Source organism: Nyctereutes procyonoides, unplaced genomic scaffold (genome assembly GCF_905146905.1).
Source record: "Nyctereutes procyonoides isolate TBG_1078 unplaced genomic scaffold, NYPRO_anot_genome, whole genome shotgun sequence".
Lineage (NCBI taxonomy): Eukaryota > Metazoa > Chordata > Mammalia > Carnivora > Canidae > Nyctereutes > Nyctereutes procyonoides.
Genome location: NW_026575155.1, coordinates 4,942,250 through 4,960,278, shown reverse-complemented (window position 1 = coordinate 4,960,278; position 18,029 = coordinate 4,942,250). Strand labels below are relative to the sequence as shown.

The window sequence follows — 18,029 nt, the reverse complement described above, 5'->3', positions numbered from 1 at the left end:
ATGGATGATTTGCTTGGAAAGTCTGGCTGGGGATAAATTCTGATGGGGCTTAGCAGCTAATGAGAAGTTTAGACTTTAGTAGCAATGGGGAACCAATGATAAGTGTTGAACCTGCAAATAACATAATGATGCAAGGCTTTACAAAGACATATTTGAATAAATTAAAGGACAGGTAGGAAGAGGAAAGAGTCTGGAGGCAGAGGTATTAGAAGCCATCGTGATATTGCAGGATAGACATAAGATTTTCAGTAATTTCTCACTGTAGTATTGGATATTTCTTCATCAAATGTGAAGAAGAAAGATTTTCTTTTTTTCCCCCTCACAAGCTGATTTAGAGCTCACAAATTTTGGCTTCCTGTTTGAACAGATGTGTTGGTTCATTTGTTAATATCTCCTCAAAGTTCAATCATTTACTTGGAAAGATGTTTTAGAAGTTTCATATTCCCTTGAAAGGAAATAAAAGGATAAGACTACAGTATTTCTTAGAATAGTATTTCAAAAGTGAATAAATGACTTGAACAGAATATGGCAAATATGTAAAAAGTATAACCTATTAACTGTTGTTAACTATTTAATCAGTTTTTCTACTAAGAGATAACATCCAGAAGAGTGTTTCTGGGAATATTAGAAAGTTAAATGAAAAATCTTTACCCACTTAAGTGTTAAAACATAACATGTCACACTATTATGCCTGTGTAAGTTCCTGATTTTTTTGCTAAGGATAGCAAAAATTTTAAAATGCAAGGCAGGTTTCTATAATTCAGCGGCTATGATAGCTGACTCTGGAGGACGGTTCATTAAATTAACATTTATTCACTTATTTATAAAATAAAGCCATTGTAAAAAAAATTTGTTAAACTTTTAAATTTCTCAGAGGGTTCATCATTCATTGGAAGAAGCCAACATATTTTAAGGAAACATAATCTTTCATTTAATGGTAAGATACTGATTTTAATTTCTCACACTCCATACAAAATACCCCTCAGAAAGGATCCCTAGTCATTGACACAGGTCCAAGTACTCTTATAGCACAGGATGCCATTTTGCCTCAATTTTTCAAAGAGAAGCTACGGGTATTAAAAATTATTAATGAATTACAGAGTTCTCCTTTTGGTGTCTGACATTCTAAATTTCTTTCTGAAATGTTTTGTTACTTTCCTCTCCTACATTATAAACATAAATAAATGTACCTCTCTCTTTTTTTTTCCTTTTAAGTACACTCTCTTTATATTTCTCTTAGTTTAAATATTTTAATAGGAGTTAGATATTTAGGTCGAGTCAGAATAAAAGTACTGTTTCAATCAGATTCAAATCCTGTGTGTAGCATAAAAATGTAGACTTATGTAATTTTCATCTGTTACTTTATTAATGGTGAGGGGAATAAGCTGAGGAATATTTGTGAAGTCTCAATACTTAAGGCAAATGAAAGATGGAACTCTCAGAAGTCAATGGATTCTTGTAATAATAAATAAAATAGAACAGTGGTTAGTGCTATTATTTTTTATTAAATTTTATTATGAAAAATATAAAACTTACACAAAACTAGAGACTAATAATATAAACACTCTTAAGTTCTTGTACCCATCATAGCTTTAACAATGATCAACACTTGCCTATATTATATTGCTTATTTTCCCTCATTTTTCTTGGCCTAAGTATTTTAAAACAAATTTCAAGAATCATTTAACTTTAAATAGCAGATGTCCTCATGTCTCTCTGCATGTTGCCATATACCAGTCCCTATAATCTCTGGGACTGAGTGCTTTCTTTCCCCTGGAATTGTGGAGAGCTGTTGAACTCTTGCATGAACAGATTGGAATGATACAAGGAAGTCAGTGTGTAACAACTCCAGCTTCCTTTTTTCTTTCCTCTCCACCCTCCTTTGCTTCCTACTCCTTCCCTGTGGGACTGATGTCTCAGGCTCATTTTGTACATTTCCTGCTCTGGAGCCAGAATGTCATTTTCTTTAGAATTTCTTTCTTTTTGATACAAAATGGTGCTAAGAGCACATAGTCTGGATACTATGTGTCCCCATTGCTACTGATCTGTCATTGTAGACATTTTTAGTAGATGGAGCCAGGAAATATTTTTTAAAGAGAAAAATATGTAATGAATTTCTTTCTGATACTTCTAATTCAAATTGTAAGCAAATATGGATAAATTCCTTGTAAATCCCCATTTCTTACTCAAATGTAGCATAATGACAATACTCTGCAGTGATCTTTTTTCCTTAGTAAATTTTGGATACAACTCCCTATGAGAACATAGAGCTCTTACCCCATCTTCTTTAGAGTTGCTTGCTACCAAATTATATGGATGAAGCATAGTTTATTCAAGCAGTCTACTATTGGTAGATATGTGGGTTGTTTCCAATATTTTACGTTACAAGTAATGATGCAGTGAATTGCTTTGTGCATAAGTCATTTCTAATTTTTTGTCATCCCATCATTGGGATGGATACTTAGAGGGAAATCCCTGAGTCAAAAAGTTAATGCATGTGAAATTGTGCGAGAAAGTGCCAAATAATCCTGCATGAGAGTTGTGCCATTTTGCTTTCCCAACGATGACATTATTAGTCATTTGCAGTATTAAGCAAGTTCTTCTACTATGAAAGTTGCACAGTGAAAGAAGGCTATTTTCCTCTTCCCTATGTACTTACATGTCAATTCAGTTTTATCTAGATACCACTGTTACTCAACTTAGACTTTTAAAAATTAGTTTCAGAGGTAGAATTTAGGGATTCATCAGTTGCACATAACACCCAGTGGTCATTACATCAAGTGCCTCCTTAATGCCCATCATCCCATTATCCCTTTCCTCCCACCTACCTTCCCTCCAGTAACCCTCAGTTTATTTCCTAGAGTTCAGCATTTCTTATGGTTCACCTCCCTCTCAATTTTCATCTTATTTTATTTTTCCTTCCCTCCCTCTGTGTTCATCTGTTTTGTTTCAACTTAATTACGCTTTTTGAGGTAGCTCAGCATCTCTTGCCATCCTTAACTCCTTTCTTTGTCACTAGAATTCAGACATAGGGGATTCACCAATCCCCATCTTCTATTCCTTCTTTCTAAACCACTGTTTATTGCTAAAAAGTTCAATAAAGTCAGAATACAAAATACAGATTCATGTGACCCAACTCAAATTTTAACCTTGATTTTGTTCTAAAAAATATATATATTTTTAGACTCTTATTTATCCCATCACTTTTTTTTTATCATTCCTTTAGAGTACTTGGGTTCAACTCCTGGCTCTGATGGTTAAGAGCTATGGGACCCTGGGCAAATTATCTCACCTCTGTATTCCTTAATGTCCTCAACTGCACTGTGAGAATAGTACTAGTAGGTACCTTACAGGGATTTTGTGAGTATTAGAAGAAATAATGCATACCAACTACTTAGAGGAGTGACAGACATTATAGTGTGTTCAATAAATAACCATTTTTTTGGTTATTGTTATTGGGGCCCATTTTAATATTAGTAATAACGAGTCTGTCAGAAAGACTTCTTGGGTCTATGGGAACTCTACTGATGCTCCAAATACAGCCAGAAGGTGTTTGTGTCGGGAAGGTAAAAGCATAATTATTAGAAATTAGAAACTCCAGGAGCATCTGGGTGGCTCAGTCAGTTAAGTGTCTGACTCTTGGTTTCAGCTCAGTTCATGATCTTGGGGTTGTGATTTAGAGCCCTGTATCCGGCTTCAGGCTCAGCAGGGAGTTGGCTTCAGATTCTCTCTCTTTCTCCTTGCCCTTCCCCTGCTCTCTCTCTCTAAATAAATATATCAAAAGAAAGAAAGAAAGAAAGAAAGAAAGAAAGAAAGAAAGAAAGAAAGAAAGGAAAGAAAGAAAGAAAAAAGAAAATCCAGGTCTTCATCTTGACAAATGATCACAATTTCAGCTTTTTTTTCCCTTTTTTACTTCTATCTCTACCTTTCTTCCTGCCGAATGAAATAGTGATATTTCTACTTCCTTGCTTTAGGGAATAATCTGAATTTTATAGGTTTTTGGAAGACATCTCAAAAAGCTATAATATATTAATCCAGTGCTCAGACTCTTTGTGTAGGAACAGTTCTCTTTTCTATCCATGCCATGAGAGAGTGCTCAGCAAAGAAAAGATGAAAACAGCCTATATCTCAAAAACATTTGGGCAACCTGCCTGGGACTAGTGAAAAGTAAGTATGGTTTTATTGGTAAGGAGATGTTTCAGTTTTCTGTTAGACCTCCGAAGACAGCTTGCTTCTTCAGGCTTCATAGTAATACTCTATTCCTCTGTGGGTTCATTAAGCCAACTATTAGTATTATTTCAAAGATCAAGTTTTTCTGGACTTGCTACTTGTGTTACTCTAGTTTATAGAAGCGATATTTTATCTTTATTTTTATTTACATCACAGGTATCATCATGCCATCCTTCATTGCCCTGTCTGCAAACAATTTTCATGAATTTCAAGTCACTAATCTGACTTGCATCCACCCGCACTTTCAACTTAGATGAGTGAATTTTTTAATGCTACTTGGTGTTCTTACATATTAACAGAATTTTGATCTATCTCCTTCATTCCCTGCCCCCTTTCCATCCCATTCACAAATTTCTTTGAGATTGTGACTGTACTTCTTAATCTTGATATTCCTAACAGTGATTAGGAAAGTACTTTGTACACAAAGAATGCTGAATCAATATTTGTTTACTGTATGATTAAATACATTTAATGATTATTTTTCTTTTGAATTGTAAACCAAACTTTTTTTTTTTAATCTTTTAAGGTTTCTTTAGAATAAATCTTTACTTATTTGATGCTGGTTTTGAAGTGTCCAAATTTTTCTGTCAAACTTCAATTTTATGGAGGGTGTCAAGCCTGGTGTAAGAAAATTCTTACAGTTTTGATGTAGTTGTGTGCACTGCAAGAGTGTTCTGTTGATTCATATGAAAGAATGCAGAGTCACAAGACCAATCACTGCAAGGTAGCCTAGGGCTTACTGTTTGGGACATTTAGGAACTCTGATAATCTGTTGTTTTTAATTTTAATTAATTAATTTATTTTTATTAATTTTTATTTTTAAAGGAATTTCTACGTCCGATGTGGGGCTCAAACTCATGACCCAAGATCAAGAGTCCCATTCTCTACTGACTGAGCCAGCCAGGTACCCTGTTGTATTTTAAATTAGCTTGTATCTCCTCTTGGGAAACTGGGGAAATTGAATATTCTTAGACTAAATGAGCCAACAGGTATCTTTCAGTCCTGGCTAAAGCCCAATGCTATGTTGTTCACTAGCTGAGGAATGGAGAAAAATAGGAGAAGGGATAGCAAGGGGCAATATCATGACAATTGTTCTAGGACAACCTCTTCTTTAACAGATGGATCAGAGACTCAGAAAGCTAGGTGAATTAAAGTAAAGATATTTAATAAGGATTTATGGATTGCTTTTGGAGACCTAACATTTTCTGATCCTACAATCTATATGACGCCTATGGGGATACAGGGACAAGGAGATCAGGGCTAGTTCAAAGTTAGCTGACTTGTGAGGACAGCTCATTGACTGAAGGTTGCCCAGTGCTGTGTGGCTCCTGTGAGTGGGGTCTGTGATAACTGCTCTGTCTGCAGAGGGCCGTGGGCTCTAGGACAGGCTCCTAAGAGAGTTCAGCGTTAGTATCACCTGGCTGCTATCGAAATGCTACAATATTGATTATATTCAGAATAATTTCTTTTTTCCTTTACCAATTAGTAAATTAGCACCAGTTTATTAATATAATTTAAAAATTGTTATTGGGCCCTTTTGTGGGTCAGGTCCTATGATGCCAGTGTCTCAATGCTTAACATTTTAGCACTTTTCTCATGTTCCCCTTTCTTCCATTGTTCCCTTGATCTGTTGTTCCTTTGTTCAGTTCTCTTGGGTCCCTTCTGCTCAGGCCCCCTTCTAGTTCTTTAAGAATCAGCTTACTTGTATCCTACTCCAGGAAGCCTTCCAAGATGTCCATAGCCTTGTTTAGTTCCCCTCCCCCCACCCCTTTCTACATCAGCTTTCCCTCTCTCTGCATCTCCTCTCAGTCTCATATGGCTTTTCCAAGATCTGTTCTCAGCCCCCCCGTTCTATTTCTCTGTGGATATTATTCTTGTGGACATCATATGGTTTTAAATTTTGTTTCAACTAGGAGCAAGACTCAATATACAGGTTTCATACTGTGTTATTAGTTATCATTGTTGTGTGAGGATTTGGCAATGTCATTAAATATTCTTCATAAATATAATTTGTAGTGGCTGCATAGTGCTTGCAGGAACCATTATGAAAAAGTCCCTGCCAAAATTCAGTTCCAAGAAAAATATGTACAAATGGATTTTGGGGGAGGCAGCATAATACAGTAAAAATTATTCTGGAAGGGGTTTTGTATCAAAATGACAGACTACACACAGATGCCTACCTCCTACTCCTCCATATCCCTAGAAATGATAGAATTTTTTTTTTTTTTAAGAGAAAGAGAGTGAAAAAGAGAGTGGGTGTGTGAACCAGGCAGGGGCTGAGGGAGAGGGAGAGAGAATCTTAAGCAGGCTCCACACTCAGTGTAGAGCCTGACAGGGGGGTTCCATCTCATGACCTGGAAATCATGACCTAAGCCGAAATCAAGAGTTGAACACTTAGGGCGCTTGGGTGGCTTAGTCAGTTAAGCATCTGCTTTTGGTTCAGGTCATGATCTTAGAGTCCTGATTGAGTCCCATATCAGGCTCACTGCTCCCTTTGCTTGTGCTTTCTTACTCGAGCTTTCTCTCATAAATGAATAAAATCTTAAAAAAAAAAAATCACATGCTTAACCAACTGAGCCACCCAGGTGCCCTGAAAAGATTTTTTTTTTTTTTTTAAGAAAAGGACAAATCATAACAATCCTGGAAAAATAAAAAGATCACCATCAGAGGAGAGGAGAAATATAGAATTCTTTAAAGACAGAAAGTGGCCAGGGTTGGCTGTGTGCTGGACTGCTGAGACAATGGGAGCAGTTTTGATAACCCAGCACAAAGGTGAGAGGACAGTTATTTAGGAGCAAATGGGTGAGCTGGCCTGTGCCTTTTCTTTCTTATGCCAAGAAATGTGCAGAAGAGTAACTCACCTCAACTTTGAAGCAGTGAGTAAAGAGCAAAAAGATGGGCAGCCTGGATGGCTCAGTGGTTTAGCACTGCCTTCAGCCCAGGGCATGATTCTGGAGACCTGGGATTGAGTCCCACGTCAGGCTCCCTGCATGGAGCCTGCTTCTCCCTCTGCCTGTATCTCTGCCTCTCTCTCTCTCTCTCTCTCTCTCTCTCTCTCTGTGTATCTCATGAATGAATAAATAAAATCTTAAAAAAAAAAAGAGAGAGCAAAAAGATACTGCCTGTTGGTGGCTGGTTATGGTGGAGGTGGAGAAATGTGAACAGATTTGCATGTATTTCAGAGCCTATTGGACAGTGGCAGACTGGATCTGTGTGCGTGTGTGTTGAGAGGCGCATCTTAGTGTTCTCTTGCTGTGTAACAGCATCACCACAAGTAGTGGTCTGAAACAGCACACAGTTATCCCAGTTCTTCTGGGTCAGGATTGTGGGCACAGCTTTGTTGCTTCTGTGTTTCAGGGTCTCATCCAAAAGCTGCAACCAGGGTGTCTGCTGGGGTTGCATTCTCATCTCAAGACTCGATTAGAGAAGAATCCAATTCCAAATTCACATAGTTGTTGGTAGAATTCAATGCCTTGTAGCATTGGACTGAGGGCCTTAGACTCTTTTGTTGGCTGCTGGCTGGACGCGGATTCCGGTTTCCTGCCATGTGGTTCTCTGCAACATGGAACTAGGTTTCCCCCAAACCAGCAAGATCTCTTGGCAAGACAGAGGTTAGTCTTTTGTAATATAACCACAGAAGTGACGTCCTGTCACTGTCATTATATTACAAAACATCATATTCTATCCATTTTATTCATCATATTCTATACATTTATTATATTCTACTCATTCTATTTTGTGCAAGTCCCAGGTCCCACACACACTCCGGAGAAGTGTTTCTCAAAGGTGTGAATATCCGGAGACAGGGGTCATGGGGCCGCCTTAGGTCTGCCCACTACAGGAGGGAAGGTGCACAAAAGGAACCAGATCTGAGAAACTGGTTGGATTCAAGTCTGTAATGGAAAAGGACAAAGGCCTTTTGATTTTAAGCTCAGATCAACACAGACAATGCAACAAGGGTATGACACTTTCTTTCCTGAATCTCATTTTCCGTGTGTATAAAATGCAAGAGTTGGACTAATGTTTCTGACATTCAGATGTCTTACATCATATATTTATAAAAGACCCTACAAATAGCAGAAACTACTGCTTGATCCTTCTACCATTTAAGCTATCTTTTCTCATCATTTTTCTTCTCCTGCCTTGACGACCATCTGTGAAGGATAGTCTACATTTTTTAGTTCTTCTTAAAATTAGTGCTGCCAGGGCAGTGCCTGAGTGGCTCAGTTGGTAAAGCATCTGACTCTTGATTTCGGCTCAGGTTGTGATCTCCGGGTGGTGGGATTGAGCCCCATATGGGGCTCTATGCTGAGCAGATCTCTCTTCTTCTCCCTCTGCTGCCCTCTCCACATCATGTATGTGTTCTCACTCTCTCTCCAAAATAAATAAATAAATAAATAAATAAATAAATAAATAAATAAATAAAATTAGTGCTGCCATTCTTAATCACTTATGGTGCAGATTCTCACCGTTTAACTGAATATTTTTCCTCAGAGATCATTAGTAACTATTTTTGCCAAATTCAGCGAAGTGGTCTCAATCCTCGTCCTCCTTGATTTTATTGCAGCATTAGGTGCCAGTGACTTTTCTGACCACAAATTTTCCCACTTATTATAGCACATATTGGCTTTCTGCTACTCTCTGAGTCTTGTTGACTGACATCTCCAAGTTCTCTTGTTCCTCATCCCCCTGGAAACAGGTGTTCCACATGTTCTATTCTGTCTTTCTTTTATCTGAGGGATCTTTTTTTTAAAGATTTTATTTATTTATTCATGAGACAGACAGACAGACACACACACACACGCACACACACACACACACACAGAGGCAGAGACACAGGCAGAGGGAGAAGCAGGCTCCACACAGGGAGCTGGACATGGGACTAGATCCCTGGTCCCCAGGATCAGGCCCTGGGCTGAAGGCAGTAGCTAAACCGCTGAGCCACCTGAGCTGCCCTTAAGATTTTATTTATTTATTCATGAGAGACACACACAGAGAGAGGCAGAGACATAGAGGGAGAAGCAGGCTTCTTTTGGGAAGCCTGATATGGAACTCGATCCTAGGACCCCAGGATCACGCCCTGGGCCAAAGGCAGGTGCTAAACCGCTGAGCCACCCAGGTGCCCTCATTTGGTGGATCTTATGTACCCACAACATTTGAAGTATTACCTTAAGGAAGTCAAAGGCACAATTGTTTCATTTAGCTTTTTTTTCTTCTAAGCTATTCCTGTTTATTTTCAAGGTTTAATTACAGGCATGCCTCACTTTATTGCACTTCACATAGGTTTTTTTATACGTTGAAGGTTGGTGGCAGCCCTGTGTCGAGTGAATCTATCAGCACCAATTTTCCAATAGTATTTTCTCACTTTGTGTCCCTGTGCCACATTTTGCTAATCCTCACCATATTTCAAATCTTTTCATAATCATTATATTTGTTATGATGATCTGTGATCATGCTTACAACTTGCAGAAATGTCTGATGATGCATTTTTCAGCAAATTTCAGCAATAAAATATTTTTTAATTGAGGTGTGGACATTGTTTTTGTAGGCAAAATGCTATTAAACACTTAACAGACTGCAGTATAGTATAAACGTAATTTTTATATGCACTGGGAAACAAAAAAAAGATCATTTGACTCATCTTACTGGAATATTTGCTGTATTGTGGTGGTCTGGAACTGGATCTGCAATATCTCTGAGGTGTATGACTATATCACTTCCTTGGCACAAGTGACGCCTCAAAATTAACGTCCTCCTCCTGACTTCCCTATTGCCATAACTAGATGTGCATTTGCCCTGTGCCAGGAGTAAGTCTTTGGGTTCTTTTCTTTCCTTCATGGTGACATCTTATTCATTGCTAAATAAGTCTTATACGGTTTTCCTCTACAATGTCACTCAATCCTGTCTTCCTACCCTATTTTTATTGCTACCAGCTTAATTCAGATTCTCAATTATTTTTTGAATTAAACAATTCAATGGAATACTAATAGCTGTCCCTCCCTCCATAGCTCTCTCCTGCAACCTATCATTCACAAGAAGGCAGGTCTAATCACATCATTTCTTCAATTAAATTCTTTAGTAACAGCTCTTTATCTATCCTCACACCTGTCAAGTACATAAGGCTATCCCTTCTCTAACACTGACACTCATTTGCCAGAATTTTCTCCTTAATTCTCTACAGAGTACAGTCCTTCATCTGAGTGGATCAGCTCACTGATCCCCAAACAAACCAAGACAATCCTGCTCTGCCTTTGCCTGTGATATTCCTTTCTCCTAAATACCTTTTTCCATTTAGCCTTCACCTGTTGATAGCATACTGGTCTTTCATGGCACACTCCAACAACCATCTTACTCATTCCTTCACTGAAGAGATTAAGATATCCTAATGAGTTCCAACTATGCGTTAATCAGGCACATGTAAGACAAAGTGCCTCCCATCAGGGCATTCTAGTGAGGAAGACACACAATGAGGATCCATTGTGGCTGGATGACAGGATGGGAGGAAAGTAATATGAAGTGAGGTCAGAAGGTTGACAAGAATCAGACCTCTTAAGAAGTTTGAATTTTGTTTCCCTAAGAGCACTAGGAAATCACTAAAGGCCTTTTGACTAGGGTAAAACACACCTTATTTTGAAAATGTCCTACTAGTTGATGTTTAAGGAAAATTCCTTGGAAGAAGAGTGAATGTGGGAGAAGGGGACCCAGTGAGGATGCTATGGCAGGAATCCTGAGTAGAGACGGTGGCAACCTGACTAGGTGATAGCAGATGGGAAAGGAGAAATGGGCATGAATTTGAGGTATATTTTGGAGACAGAACTGACAGGTGGGATGAAAGAATTATAATGAAGAAAGAAATTAAGTTTTTGTTCTGAGCAATTAGATGGCAATGCTATTTTATGGGATAGGAAAGACCAGGAAAGGAATAGGGATGTAGAAGAAAATTAGGAGCTCAAGTTTTGACATGTTAAAATCATTAGTACATGAATGTTCATGGCAGCATTTTTCATAGTAGCCAAATATTGGAAACAACCTAAATATCTGTCAAAACTGGTGAATGAATAAACAAACGTGGCCTATCCCTACAATGGAATGCTATTGGCAATTAAAGGGAATGAAATATCAACTCATGCTGTAACATGGAAACTTGAAAACACGCTAAGAGAAAGAAGCCAGACACAAAAGGAAACATATTATATGATTAAATTTATGTGACATGCCCTGAATGACTTACCTATTCAGGGACTTAGATTAGTGACCGTGAATGGGGAGTGACTTTTAATGATTATGAGATTTCCTTTTTAAAAAATATTTGTGTGTGTGTGTGTATTTTAAAGATTCAATATTTATTTATTTATTTATTTATTTATTTATTTATTTATTTATTTCGATAGAAAGAGAGAACACAAGCAGGCAGAGAGGCTGGCAAAGGAGAGGGGGAAGCAGACTCTGAGCTGCTTGCTCCCCACACTGGGCTCCATCCCAGGACCCTGGGGTCATGACCTGAGCCAAAGGCAGATGCTTAACTGACTGAGCCATCCAGGCACCTCGGTTATGAGATTTCTTTTTGGGATGATGGGATGATGAAAATGTCTGAAATCAGATAGTAGTGAAATGGAAAGGTTGCACAAATCTGCGTATATAAAAGTCACTAAATTGCACGCTTTAAGAGTAAATGTTATCATGTGAATTTTATTTCTCAAAACAGGTATTATTTTAGAGAATTTTCTGAGCTACCATTCTGATCTACATTCTCCAGAAAACAGTTTCAGATAAATGGCTTATGCATTACTTCTTTCTCAGGGAACAGCGGTGAGGGGCAAGAGGATGAAGCAGAGAAGGGTGGATAGCACCAATCAGGATGTGTTACTGAGTCAACCTCAGCTAAACACAACTTTGTGCTTGATTCTATGGAACCATTCACCAAGAAGATGTCTAACTGTTAGGACATCCCATCTGCAGAGCAGATGGGAAGCCTATATCCCCTGACTCTCATCTCTCTGGATCAAATAGAAACATTGATGCCCCTACACTTCCAGATTATTCATGCCTGGGCACCACATAGGCTTGCCAGTATCAGATGTGAAAGGTGAAGTCCCTGGATGGGAGGTATGAGATGTCTGATGATGGAATGAGGCAAGTACTATTATTTTATACCAGCTTGACATAGGTTGGAACCTATACAAAGATGATTTCTGTAGGAACAGAAAGTCTGTGAAGTGGAGCATCCCTGTCTGATAAACATGCCCATTAAATATCCAAGTGACTATGTCAAGCATGCCTCTTCTTCCTCATTTCTCCCTCATAGACGCTATTGTGTTGATTCATTTTCTCTTTTCCTTAAATTGAATATACACATTCAAATAAGTAAAATAAAATTTGGTAGTAGAACTCATTTCTTTTTTCCCAAATCAGTTGGTATTGAGGGGTTTTCTTTGTAAAACTATTTTTTTTAAAGATTTTATTTATTTATTTATGAGAGACACAGAGAGAGAGAGAGAGAGAGAGGCAGAGACACAGACAGAGAGAGAAGCAGGCTCCATGCAGGTAGCCTGACGTGGGATTCGATCTCAGGACTCCAAGATCACGCCCTGGGCCGAAGGCAGGTGCTAAACCGCTGCGCCACCCAGGGATCCCATAAAACTAATATTTATGACAACCGTCCCCTCAATTAGATTACAAAGTGGCCAGGCCGATAAGGAGGAAAGAAGACAAAGAGAAAAAATTAGAAATATCAAGCAATCTACGACCACATGAAGACTGATGGTGAATGAATTGTTTAGAGAGCTGTATATTTAAAATTGCCCAGTATCAGAACTATTTTAAATTATACTCTTAAAATCAAAATAAAATAGTAAACTATGCTATTTTAATTCTATGGTTGTAAAATTATGTTAGTCTTAAAAAAAAAACCCTTTTTACTTCTGTGTTCATCTTATCTTCTAAACTGTGGGAAATGTGTTTAAAAACAATAAAATATGTTTTACAAATTTCTTCATGTGCGTCAGGAGGAATAGAAGCTCTCTGTGGAAGACATTAATGCTGTTCTGTGAATTGTGGATATCCTGCTTCTGGGTATGTAGCATTGTGCTTCAGGAACCGAGAAGCTTGGTGTGGCTTGGAACTGACTTTACAGGATGAGAAGACTGTGAAGCCAGTGCACGGCATTTGGCGGAAGTCTTTGGGAAATGGCACGTGATTTACCACTTTCTCTTCCCCTGTCAGCAGGATTCTAGATAATGAAGGCTCTGTCAACTTGCGTCTGTGAATGAGAACGATGCCTATCCAAGACACCCACCAACCTGCGAGAGATGTGTCCTGTGAGCAAGAAATAAGCCTCTGATCTTAACAAGCATTGAGATTTGGGGTGGTTTGTTACAGCAGCAAAACTAGCCTTTCTTTATTGATGTGTTCTTCAAGAAAATAACAAAGTGATCTCAGGCACTTTATAAGCTGAAGCCCTTTCAAGTATTAATGACATATCAAAGGCATTTCAGCAAAGTCGCTAAGAGCATGGCTTTGGAGCTTGATTCTGCTTATTAGCCATGTGACAGTGAACAATTTATTTAAACTCCCTGGCTTCAGTGTTCTTATGAAATATCACAATACCCACATCACAAGATCACTGTAAAAATTAAATGAATTAATACGTGCTAAGTGCTTAGAAAAGTGCATAGTAAGTCCTCTCACTGTGTACAGTGATAAAACATAAAATAGTACATGTGAAGGGTTCAGAACAGAATCTAGCATAGAGTAAGCCTTCCATGAATATTGATTATTACCAATATTTATTTATTTATTTATTATTTTTTTTAAAAAAAGTTTTATTTATTTATTCATGACAGACAGAGAAAGAGAGGCAGAGACACAGGCAGAGGGAGAAGTCCCCCATGTGGGACTCCATCCTAGGGCCCTGGGGCACGCCCTGAGCTGAAAGCAGTTGCTCAACCACTGAGCCACCCAGGTGCCCTGATTATTACTAATATTTAAAATAAAAACAAATAACGATCCAATACTTGGCTGGGAATTTTTCTCTGGGGATGTCTAAAAGGAGATAGGAAATGAAAACAAGCAAAAGGGGAGTGAGTAGGAAACAAACTCATGGTTCCGCTCTGGTGGGTTTTGCCTCTGGGGAGATGCCTGGCTACAGCACTATTTTTCCTTTTCTATTCAGGTATGTCCTGAGAAAAGAAACAGAACACAGGGGAATGGAAAACACAAACCAAGTTTTTTCTTTAATTATCTCTGTCACCCAGAGTAAAAGGAAACAGGCCACCTGTGACTGACACCGAACATGCCTGTCCACGGCAGATAAGCAGCTCCGGGCCATTTCACATAGCCAAGCAAAGACAAATTCCTTGAAACCTCCTGAAAGGCTGGCTGGGAATTTATCAGGATGATTTATTCATGAGAATCACTTGAGATGCTCATTAAAAATATTGATTTCCAGAATCTCATGGTGGTAGTGGGAGAGGATTGCTCTGGAAATCCAAATTCCAAACAAGTTCTTTAGGACAATTGTTCTTCCCACTTGTTTTTTGAGAGCCGGGGGCAAGCCTGGTCCTGCAGCTCAGACTGAGTCGCTGAAGTACCACTGCCACCAGGGGGCAGTAGATCCAAATTACAGGATCCAATGGCATTGTGTGGGAGAATCAGAGGTTCAATGTTTCAAGGAACCACCCAACTGCTGCATTGAAATGAGGGCTGTTGGGATGCCTGGGTGGTTCAGTGGTTGAGCATGTGCCCCTGGCTCAAGTTGTGATCCTAGGGTCCTGAGATCAAGTCCCTCATGGGACTCCCCATGGGGAGCCTGCTTCATCCTCTGCCTGTGTCTCTGCCTCTTTCTCTGTGTCTCTCATGAAAAAAATAAATAAAATCTAAAGAAAGAAAAAGTGAGGGCCATCACCTCACCAATATAGTTCGAGTTTTCTGGGTTAGCTGATGTAGAGTTTATATATGGAAGCTTGAAGACACAGACTTTCATCATTTTAATTCATTCCTTTTGTTAAAAACTGAATTTGGAAAAATAGACCTTATCTTTGGAGTCTCTCCAACTCTAAACCCTCACAGCATGTAATCAGTTTGTAGAATAAAAGAAACCATATTTACTTATGGAAAATAACCTGTAAAAAGTTCTTCTTTTTTTTTTTTGTTTTAATTTGAATTCTAGTTGTTCATGTACAGTGTAGTATTAGTTTCAGGGGTACCATACAATGGTTCAACATTTGCATACATCACCCAGTGCTCATCACAAGTTCACACTCCTTAATCCCCATCACCTGTTTCTCCCATGCCCCACCCACGTTCCCTCTGGTAGCCATCAGTTTGTTCTCTATCGTTAAGAGTCTGGTTTTTTTGGTTTGCATCTCTCTCTCTCTCCCTCCCACTTTGCTGTCTGTTTTGTTTCTTAAATTCCACATATGAGTGATATCATCTGGTATTTGTCTTTGATGACTTATTTTGCTAAGCATTATATTCTCTAGTTCCATCAATATCATTGCATGTAAAAAGTCCTTCTATCAAAGAAATGAGAATGGTGACATCGTAATAGAGAGATAGATGTTTGACTGAAATAATTAGTTTTGACTGTTGGACAAACAGTCATTTTATGATTGTTCATTAAACACAAAATAAGCACAAGGACTTGATTGACGGCATTTTCTTTTTCTACTTTCAAAGAATCCAGACCCTTATTCACTGATAAAACAAGATTATTTCCTAAACATTTGAATTGGAATAGATTTAGCTTTGCTGAGCTCATACTCTTTGGGTTTAACTTCGTTGTGAGAAATGGTCACACAAGGCAAAATGTGAACAGAAATAAGTGTTGCATCCTTAAATATAACTGACCTTTCATAATGGATCACAGCATCCAAGCTCATTTTACTAGGAGTTTGTAAGAAGCAAGCATAGTACAATGTGATTTTAAAATTGAGCATCATTCCACTCACCCTGCACCCCGCATGGGGCAACTCCACAAGTCAGCTTGGCAAAGTTCAAGATAATTCACAACAAAAATTGTATGTTCTTCATGGGGGAAAAATGCATTAACAAGGAAGATGCTCATAAATTAAATACACAGCCATCCTATTATTTGGTGTCCCTGCAGCCTCTGTAAAAAGACTTGTTCTGATGGATGCATGTAGCAATGTTTTAAAAACTAACAACTAAAAAAGAAAAAAAAATTATTGAGGCAAAATTCGCATAAAATAAAATTGAAGTATCTTAAAGTGAACAATGCGGTGGTGTTTAGTACATTTACAGCATTTTACAACTGTCACCTCTAGTTCCAAATAACTTTCTTCTCTCCAAAAGAAATTTCACATCCTTTGAGCAGTTGGTATACCCATGTTTTTGAATGCGGTAGGGAGAGAATTTCAAAACTCTGTAGAACTGTTCACATTGTTGCCAAAGCTGTTTTAGTCTATCTATGTCTTGGGAGGAGTTTATAATCAGAGGATTTAAAGAGTCTCACATGATGCAATCAGTATGGTAGTTAAACTATGGGACACTGATGAAAAGAATTCAGTGGCCTGTCAAGGATGGCCCTTGGCTTTGAAGATACAACACATTCCTTTGCAAATAGAAAAGCCAACAAAAATGTGGGCAATGAGTCTGTGGGTTTCTTTATATGCATTTCATGACCAAATAAGAGACTTGCTTATGCAAATTAATGGAAAGATGTTTAGACAACTGTGTCATGCCCACCAGCTGGAGGTATAAAAAGCCTTCTGCAGGAGGACACCTGCATTCACTCTTGGGTAACTTGTCCTTCTCCATCCATCCTAATCCTCCTCAACTCCTGCCACCATGACTCGTTTCTTCTGCTGTGGAAGCTACTTCCCTGGCTATCCTTGCTATGGAACCAACTTCCACAGGACCTTCAGAGCTACCCCCCTGAACTGTGTCGTGCCCCTGGGATCTCCCCTGAACTATGGTTATGGATGCAATGGCTACAGCTCCCTGGGCTACAGCTTTGGTGGTAGCAACATGTACAACAGGGGCTGTTGCTATGGTGGCAGCTTTTGCAGGCCATGGGGCTCTAACTCTGGCTTCGGCTACAGCACTTACTGAGAGACCTGTGGCTCCAGGCAACTGCAGAACTCTCCATGGATTCTTCTGTGTGTGAGACAACCTGAAGAGCAACGACTGTCTTCCTGCCTCCAGATATGCTTGGGAAACACATCTTCCGTCTTCTTGCTGACTTCTTACCAAGCTCCTGGTCTTTGATGATGCTGAACAAGCCACCCACGCATCAAATGCTGAACTAATAACACCTACAGCCAAAGAGGGCAAGATGTATTTCTCTGACATACCTGAATTTTAGCTGTGAAGCAAGTAGTTTGCTTCTTCTAGTTGCTCGGGCCCTGTATTATTAAATTCTACATCAATTTCAATGTATTTCAATTGGGTGTGGGTAGAAAGGGGTTTTGCTATCAGTCTCTTAATAAATCTATTTCGTTCAGCACAAATATTTTTGTTTCTGGTTATTTATTTTACTCTGCTTTTATGCTTTTGAATTTGTCAGTCAGTTTCAACCTATAATGGCTGACTTTAAGCCAATCTTATTTTGATTTCAGACTATAGACCAGGATAGGGTAATGCCTAATCATTTTGTCCCTTTATGTTGAGATTTCAATTTTTGTGAAGGCCTTAAAAATGTCCTCAATTAAATCCAAGATACACTGCCACTGTCAGTGTTTCTCTATGCTGATTACAAATAGGAACATTTCTTAGCTGTTGAATGGTCAAAAAATTTCTTTAGTGATACAACCCTGTTTTGATTCTTTCTCCTTTTCTCT

General features: G+C 38.6%; 1 protein-coding gene across 1 annotated transcript; it reads left to right on the top strand.

Annotated features, from left to right (window-relative positions):
- Positions 1-16,971: 16,971 nt before the first annotated feature.
- LOC129502253 (keratin-associated protein 7-1) lies at positions 16,972-17,699 on the top strand. The gene has a single exon (XM_055313802.1). The coding sequence runs from the start codon at positions 17,038-17,040 to the stop codon at positions 17,299-17,301; it is 264 nt and encodes an 87-aa protein (XP_055169777.1). The 5' UTR covers positions 16,972-17,037; the 3' UTR covers positions 17,302-17,699.
- Positions 17,700-18,029: the final 330 nt, after the last annotated feature.

What these genes read in the sequence shown, in the direction of transcription:
- LOC129502253 (XM_055313802.1), top strand. Translation starts at nt 17,038, where the DNA reads ATGACTCGTTTCTTCTGCTGTGGAAGCTACTTCCCTGGCTATCCTTGC.